General features: G+C 43.9%; 1 protein-coding gene and 1 pseudogene across 1 annotated transcript in view; one reads left to right on the top strand and one right to left on the bottom strand.

The window, feature by feature from the left end:
• Nucleotides 1-2,278: 2,278 nt before the first annotated feature.
• The window catches only part of TMEM233 (transmembrane protein 233), a 25,970-nt gene continuing 19,808 nt past the window's right edge, over nt 2,279-8,440 (bottom strand). The window contains exon 2 of the mRNA XM_011355853.2: nt 2,279-2,419. Within this exon, the coding sequence (XP_011354155.1) occupies nt 2,279-2,419 (141 nt within the window). The remainder of the gene's footprint in view (nt 2,420-8,440) is intronic.
• On the top strand, nt 7,195-7,333 carry LOC111737074 (annotated as a pseudogene).

Genomic DNA, 8,440 nt, shown 5'->3' with positions numbered 1-8,440 from the left:
ACCCTGCCTTTACCACTAACTAGCTGTGAGACATCAGGCAAGTCTTGGATTTCTTCGCTTCTCTGAGCCTCAGCTTCCTCCTCTGGAAAATGGGGGTAATACTCCCTGCCTCATGGGGTTGCTGTGAGAATTCAACGAGGACTAATTATGTAAGAGCTCAGAACAGTACCTGGCATATGATAAGCTCCAGGTCAGTGTCAGCTGCTATTATTATACCCCTCTGAGCTCAAGCACTGATCTGGGCAGTAGGTATTTTCAGAATCCCCTAGGAGTTAGGCCAAGACTTGGCCCCGTTCCCTTGGAACACCAGCCTCTGAGTTTGGCTCCTGAGTTCACAGGCTCGAACTCTATTTAGTAGCATCTTAAATTCTGAGGTCCTCTCCCAGTCACGTTGATAACAACAGTAATAATAGGGTTAATACATGGTTTGCATTTTTTGTGTGCCATCTAAGGAGCAGAGGCTAAGCTATACAATCTGTATAGCTTATTTAATTTACTTTCACAATAGCTTTATTAACCATTTAATTTACTTTCGCAATAGCTTTATCAACCATTTCATACTACTACAATAGTACTAATAATACTACTACAATCCCCATTATTCAGAGGAGGAAACTGAGGTTGAGGGGATAGTAAGCAGTTGGCTGAAGGTCTCAGTGTAAGTAAGTGGTGGGCGGGGACTTACACCCAGGAAGTCTGGTGCCAAACCCTCACCATGAACCTCACACTCCACATGCTCACACACACACACACATATGCTATACCTTCCTTAAAGAATAAAGTCAGGCGTGTTCATATCTATTCTCCAACTATCTTCTCCTTCGTAGACCAGCATCATTAATTTTCCATCTTATAGGCAAGACACCTTGAGGTTCCTTCGATGTTTTAGTGTCCTTTTATCCTCTCTTTGGCCAAAGCCATCTCCTTTTTCCTCTGTGACACTTCCTGTTTTGACATTTCCTCCTCCATCCAACAGCCCCGATGGCTCTTGGGTCTGGCTTGTCTGATAGGAAGTTGACTGACTATGACCTCCACTACGTTTTTGGTTACCGGGGTTGGGTTGACTAGTCGAGAAGACTGAAGGGTACCCTCTTCCTTCCTCACCCACCCGTGAACCCTCCCTGAAGTCCAGCCAGAGAGTCTGACCTTCTCAGCTCAAGGGGAACGGTGGAGGGATAACTGCTGCTCTGGCCGAGGAGCTAAAGGGTTTCCGGTAGTTGTACAGTGAGACGAAGATGGATCTGGGCTTCCCATTTCTGAGTCTTGGTTGTCCATCACGTGACCCTGCCCTCCATCAAACTTCTGATGGAAAATGTCATAGATTCCAGCAGATGGAGCCCACCTCAGCTGGTTGGAGAAATCAGAATAAATTTGTCCTACTCCAGAGAGAAACATCAATAGCATCCATCTTCTTATGAGATGAGAGCTCTTTAGTGATACCAAAAATTTGTGGTGACCCTTCTCCCCTTAAACTAAGAACATCTTGCTAGTTGAGTACACAATCCTATAGGAAATTGTGTGGCGGATCAGGCGGTAAGGCAGAGCGAGTGATAGATAATCCTAAATGCCCCATTTATTCTCCCACATTTCCCCTTTTCTTTCTTTTCAATGCCAGTTTATTTAGCTATTTTTTTCATACTATATATACATGTCCCATTTTCTTACCGTTACGTGGAACTATGTGGTTCGTTTTAGCCAATAAATTGTGAGCCTAGTGACATCTGTCTTTCCAGGGCTGAGGCAGCGGAAATGCACGTGTCATTTTCTGGTCTTCCTTTCCCTTGCTGTAGCTCGAGGAGGCCTCATATTCTACGTCAGACGTTGGAAAACTAAGGTCTGAGGGACAACAGCCTGTTTTTGTAAATAAAGTTTTATAGAACACAGCCACGCCCATCGTTTGCATATTACATATGGCTGCTTCTGTGCTACAATAGTGCACTTGAGTGATTCCAACTGAGATGGCGATAGAGACCATATGGCCTTCAAGGCCTAACATATTGAAGGAAAATATTATAGGAAAAGCTTGTCGACTTCTGTTCTAGATAGAGCAGCTACAATATGCTGAAACTCCGGGTAGCATGGGACCCTGAATGACTGCGTGGAGGAGAGATCCCTCACAAACCTACATGGCTCATGTAACCACAGCGAAGAAAAAAATGAAAACGTTTTTGTTTGGGATTTGTTTGTTACCGGAGCATAACCTAACCTATCCTGGCAGATTCCAACAGGAATTCGAGAAAAGGCATTTTACCACTGGAGGGATTTTTAAAAAGCCTACTTACTTCCTCGAGAAGTGAACTGCACAAGAAATACCGATGATGACAAGGCCGATAATGATGGAGGCGATGGCCACCCACTTGGCATTCCTCCCAAGCCGCTTCGATCCTTCGATGTCTCCATTGGTGTAGCTGTTCAGAGACTGGGGGACACAAGGGAAGAGTGGGTGATGACAGACAACCCGCAAGGAAAGACATGTGCTGCTCAGGCGGGATTTGAGCAGGCGGCATGTAGTCACCTCCTCCAGGAAGCCTTCTCTGCACTCCCAGGCTGTGTTGACTTCCCCTCCTGAATTTCCTGATTACTTCCACCAAATATGCTATTTACCATAGCATATTAAAATGATCGATTTGGCTCTTCCCATTAAAGTGTAAGTGCTATGTGGGCAGGGACCATTATCTCTCTTGTTCGGCGTAGTATTCCAGTGCCCAATGCCATATTTGTCATGGAGAAGATACCTGATAAATATTTGTATAATAGAAGGATGAACGAGTACGTTGGTCTCATCCATTAGAACAGGAGTTTACAAATTATGGCCCATGGGCCACACCCAGCCTTCTGTTTTTATAAATAAAGTTTTACTGGCAAACATTCATTTATTTACTATTGTCTGTGTCTGCTTTTGTGCTACAACGACAGAGTTAAGTAGCTGGGACAGAGACCCCATAGCCTGCAAGGCCTAAAATATTTATTATTTGGTCTTTGACAGAAATAGTTCTCCTCCTGCACTAGGTTGATCCAGGAGGTCAAGGACCTTGGCTGAACTGCTTATCTCTATGCCCAAGCCAAGCTGTCATTCAACTGGTACCTACTCATAGGACTTTTCCCTGATGTTAAAATATTGAAATACTTCTGTACTGGCTGGCGAATAGCAACTACCCCTCTCGATATCCCCGCCATCCTGGCCCCTCCTCTGAATTCCCCCAGACCTCCCCACAATCCAGCAACTTAAGGGGTACCACGGGGTCCAGCAGATCATTCTTTCTGATTCTGCGCTCCTGCCAAACTTGTTAAATATTTTAAATATTGCCTTCGTTGCTAGTACTTTGAGCAGTGTCAGCTACCTTGCAGGAGCTCGAGAAATATATATTGGTTGAAAGAATACGTCAGTTTCTTACAGACTATGAGTTCGTTAAGGGCACCTTGGGGTCTGCCTGGAACCTAGCCTGGTGCCAGGCAAAGTAGAGGCGCTTAGAGAACACTGGCCGCTGAGCCGAAGGCCAGATGCCACTCCTCTCCCTTACAGTAAGCCTCTCTAGCACAACTCCCACAGCAGAGGGATCCCCCAGAGTTGTGTTGCAGCCTAGAGCCTAGAAATACATGTTCATAAGTTATGGACACGGAGACTTAATCAGTGCCGCGAATTATAGATTTCAGTGGGAACCTCTGTTTTTCACCCTGAAATCACAGCCCTTGAGTAATAATCACTCCTCTTCCTGGACTATTAAGGGGGATTAGTCATATGCAGACAATTAAAAGCCAGAGAAACACCCAGGATACCGCAGAGCTTTCTGCTTCCGGAACCTTCCATTAAATCTTGGAGCCGGGCCACCTTAGTTAGCAACAGGCCAGGAGACTCGCAATGAAGAGGACTTGCTTTCAGCCCTCTTGCCGGAATGGGCGAGTGGGAAGCTGCAGTGACGTCGGGGACTGCCAGCCGATGAGTTCCAGAAATCTGAGTCCTGAATTCTGGAGTTCTCAACTCTGGGTGCCCATGAGAAACACTTGGCTATTATTATGAATATTATTTTTAATACAGATAGGTGGGCCCTATCCTGGATTCTGAGTTAACTGGTGATGGGACCAGACATCAGTCTTTAAAAACATTGTCGTAAAATATGCATAATGTAAAATGTACCGTTTTACCTCTTGCGTGTGCAGTTCAGCGGCATTAAGTACGTTCACACTGCTGTGCAACCATCAACATCACTCATCCTCTCAAACTAAAACTCGGTAGCCATTAAACACTAGCTCTTCATCTTTCCCCTCGCTCAGCCCTGGCAACCGCCATTCTACTTTCTGTCTCCATGAACTTGACTCCTAGGTACCTCATATGAGTGGCATATTTGCCTTTCGTGTCTGGCTTATTTCACTTAGAATAATGCCCTCAAGGTTTGTCCACGTTGTGGCATGTGGCAGAATTTCCCTTTTAAGGCTGAATAATATTCCATTGTATGTATGTATCACACTTTGTTTATCCATTTTCTGTGGATGGAGACTTTTTCTTTTTTTTTTTTTTTTAAGCTTCGGAGGATTGAAAACCTTTAGTCTAGGCAGCTCTCCTTAATGTCCTGCAGGGTCAATATGCTCATCACCTTAAGATTTATCCCAAGGAAGTGTGTCCCAGAGCATGGGCTCTAAACCATGTCTCATCAGCCGTAAGAATTAGAGCAAATTATCAAGCTTTTTAAGTCTCAGTGTTTCCTTCTGCAAATTAGGGGCAAGTAATAGCAGTTCCTTCACATTGGAGGAGCCAATGAATTAATGCACGCATTGGCCCAGCATGTAGTATATGCTCAATAAATGTTAGCTTTTATTGTGAATTGCTATGACATGTCTTGTTCTGCCTCTGAAACAGATCCTTGGAGTGCAATGGAATCATCGGGGCTACTTATCAGAATCACAGGTTTTCAGACTCTCCCCGATGCTGGAGCAGAATCTTTTTGAGGACCCAAGTTTCAGAAATTCTTTTTAAAGTCTTTACAATCAAAGTTACTGCATGGAATGTCAGAACCCTAAATTCTGAGCTCATAATTCAGTTTAGAATCATGTCGATGCAGATTCTCCTAAGCCGATCATTTTTCTGTTGTGGTACCTTAGAAAATCCAGTTTTGCGATTAGTCATGACAATGTACCTGTGTTGCTATAATCAGAGGAAAAATAATGGAACTCCCTCTGTCCCCGAACATTGTCAACTCGTGGCTATTTAGATGAGAAACCAGTTTCACGTTTGCAGGGGTAGTGACGCAAAAGTGGGAAGAACTTGTACAGCCATCATCTTTGCATTGCCCTTGAGCATAAATGAATGGGAGGTGTGTCCCTGGGCCACTTAAATTATTCGGTACAGGTCAGCAGAGTCATGTTGGTGTCCTGGCCGAGGAGGAGTTGGTTGCAAGCCACTGGCAAATCCTGACCATCCTTCAGCACCTGCTGCCAGTCTGGTTTCTTTATGTGGCTGCCCTCTCTGCAAACCCCCATTTCTCTGGGGCTCATAAGGGAGATGCTGAATCATTCTAGGAATAGGGCACGGTTGGCCTGAAAAACAGATGGCAAGCCTCTTGCAGTATCAACTGTGGACACTTCTCTCCCCATGAGTCCTCTGATGAATTCATTTCTTCCTCTGGTTCTTGGAGAAGGGGCTGCCCAGGGGTAAATCTGTTGGGTAAATATGGAGGTGGTGGCGGGGGCAGGGGGAGAAATGAGGGTGGATACTCTAGAATTGTAATGTTTCACTCTAAAAGACTTCATTGCTAGAGGGTCTTGGGCTTCAGGGTGGAGAGCTAACAATGAAGCAGGGAGGGACTGGTTCCCCCCCGCCCCCAATTCATTGGCTGTAATTCTTTCCTCTCTCAACTGAAATGGCATATTAGGGTCTCTCGGCAGATGCTGCAGACTGAAGTGGTACAAATGTTTTAGAGAAAATGCTTGGTTCATAAATCTTTTTTCTGAAGAGCTTAGAAACCAAACCACCTCATCTGCTGTGGAACAACTGGAAAGAAACAGGATGGCTTAGATATTTGAAACTTTTGTGATCTTATTCTTCTGCAAATTACAAATGTAATTTGTGAACATGTAAAGCGTTCAAATGCTATGGAAACATATACAGTAACTAGTAAGCTCTTCTCCCTGTCCTATTTCCCAGAGATAAACATTGTTAGCAGTTTGGTGCATTTGTGTCTAGATTTTTTTTTTTTCCCCATGAAGAATATGAAAAGAAAACTGACACTTCTCCTGCTTTGTTATGACTAAGCACATCATGTGTTGCAGTCAGTAGAAACAGCAATTTGCACCCGGAGATAAACCAAAAATAACAGGGTCTGTCTAGCCTGCATCCCTCCAGTATTAAAACTTTGAGTATTTCCCATAAGTCTTGGCAAAGACAAGTTCATCCCTGCCTTTTGTGTTGTTGATGCCTAAACATAGGTCACTTCCTTTGTGGATACTGTAATCTTCTGAGAAAGATACTGGTTTTTTTTGTTGTTGTTGTTGTTTTTTAATCATGAACAGACTAATGTAAAACTTGGTAACCTTGGCAAATCTACCTTTGTTTCCTTTAAATACTTGTGTCGTGCTTTTCATTTAGCCAGCTGGTTGTTTTGAAGTTGGACATCCTTGCATTTCTTTTCAAGTAAATTTTTTTCTTTTCTAAATGTTGCAGCCTTGCAGTCTTTCTTTGACAAAATAATAACCATAGCAGTAACATTTATTGAGCATTTATTATGAGCCAGGCACTGTGTTAAATCCTTTTCAAGGATTATATCATTAGCCCTCGTAACGACTCTATGAGGTAAATGCTTTATTGTTTCCACTTTACGGATGGGAAAAATTGAAGCTTGGAGAAATTAAAGTGATTTGCCTGAAGTCACATAGTCTGGTAAAGTGTGTGTGTGTGTGTGTGTGTGTGTGTGTGTGTGTGTGTGTGTATTTTCTTTTTCTCTTTATTCCAAAAATATGAATAGCATCATACTATACTTGTTCTGCAACTTGCTTTTTTCCACTTAATGTAGATTGGGCAGCTTTCCAAGCCAGTGCTTCTAGGTTTGCCTCATTGCTGTTTTCTTTCTCCAGTCATTCAAAATAATGAGTTCTAGCGATGGACTTCCTGACCTTGCATCATGCTTGCATTCTTAGAGCAAATCTTAATTTGTCGTGGTGCATTTTTGGAGGTAACTTTTTGTTTTCAAATAGCTTCAAACTCTCTATGGCCGTGCTGCTCTGAACAAGCTTGATCCCATTTGATCTCGGAAGCTAAGTAGGGTCCTCAGAAGCTAAGCAGGATCGGGCCTGGTTAGTACTTGGATGGGAGACCACCTAGGAAGACCAGGTGCTGTAGGTGTAAAAAGTAAAGGATTGTAAGCTGGCTAGGTCCTTGTGATCTGTGAGGTCAACCAAGGGTTGCCTCGCCTAAAAAAAAAATAGCCTCAAACTTACAGAAAAAATTTTTATTCTTTTTAATGGCTCTGCAGTAGTCACTTAAATGGTCACCCCTCACCCATAGACATTCAGTTATATATAGTTTGTGGCAATTACATAATGTGCTGCAGTGGACATCCTTATTCATGTATTTTTGTGCACATTTGAGCCTCTCCTTAGGATGGAGTCCAGGGAATTGGGTTGCACAGCCACCCTTATTTTAAGGTGTTGGATGGCAAGTTCCTGTCTCTGTTCATCATGCTTCTTTCCAGTTTATTCTCCTCCGTGAGCACTCAAGAGTCCCCAGCGGTGCTTTTTTCCTTTTTTCTGGGCCTGGGCTTATGCCGGGAAAATATAATAGTCATTACGAAGCCCAACAATTAGAGCTTCCAGGTCTTGGTCAGCTGCCTCGAGCCAGCAAAGGTCACATTTCGACAGGAAAATGGGCAAGTTCCTTTCTCCTGTAGTAAATACTAATGATGTCATGGTCACTACATCTCGTTATTTCAAGTTCATTTACATCCCTTCCCTGGATGGACACATGATACTCAAATACTCACTGAAGGAAGGTTGGTCAGGAGCCAGAAATGAAGATGACGGTTTCTATGCTCGACCTCAAGAAGACTGCAGCAGGGAGCGGCAAGACTGTGTCGTGAGGCCGTGCAGCTCGGACTTGGGCACAGGCAGCCCCTGGCAGCCACGTTTCCAAGAAGGAGAGACCCAACATGACCCCATAAATTTTGATCACTGGAACTGAACACCGGTGGGTCTAATGGATTAGGAATTCACGACATTTTACACCAAGTGGTAAAGCTGTTCCACTGTCCCGAGCCAGGAAAATATGGGAAGTGCTTCATCCTCTCCCTCTGGTCTTTTGAGCAGATTTCTTGCTGCATCCCACACGAGACCGGATGCGACGGTGTCACCTATGGGGTGGCTGCCAGGTGCAGATCTGAGACGAAGCTCTGCAAAGTTATACTTTGTATATACTGCATTGGTGGTTCCCAACCTTGGCTACACCTTGGAATTA

Source organism: Pteropus vampyrus, unplaced genomic scaffold (genome assembly GCF_000151845.1).
Source record: "Pteropus vampyrus isolate Shadow unplaced genomic scaffold, Pvam_2.0 Scaffold23, whole genome shotgun sequence".
Classification (NCBI taxonomy): domain Eukaryota; kingdom Metazoa; phylum Chordata; class Mammalia; order Chiroptera; family Pteropodidae; genus Pteropus; species Pteropus vampyrus.
The sequence above is the reverse complement of the archived record's forward strand: the minus strand, read 5'-3'. Positions and strand labels throughout refer to the sequence as shown.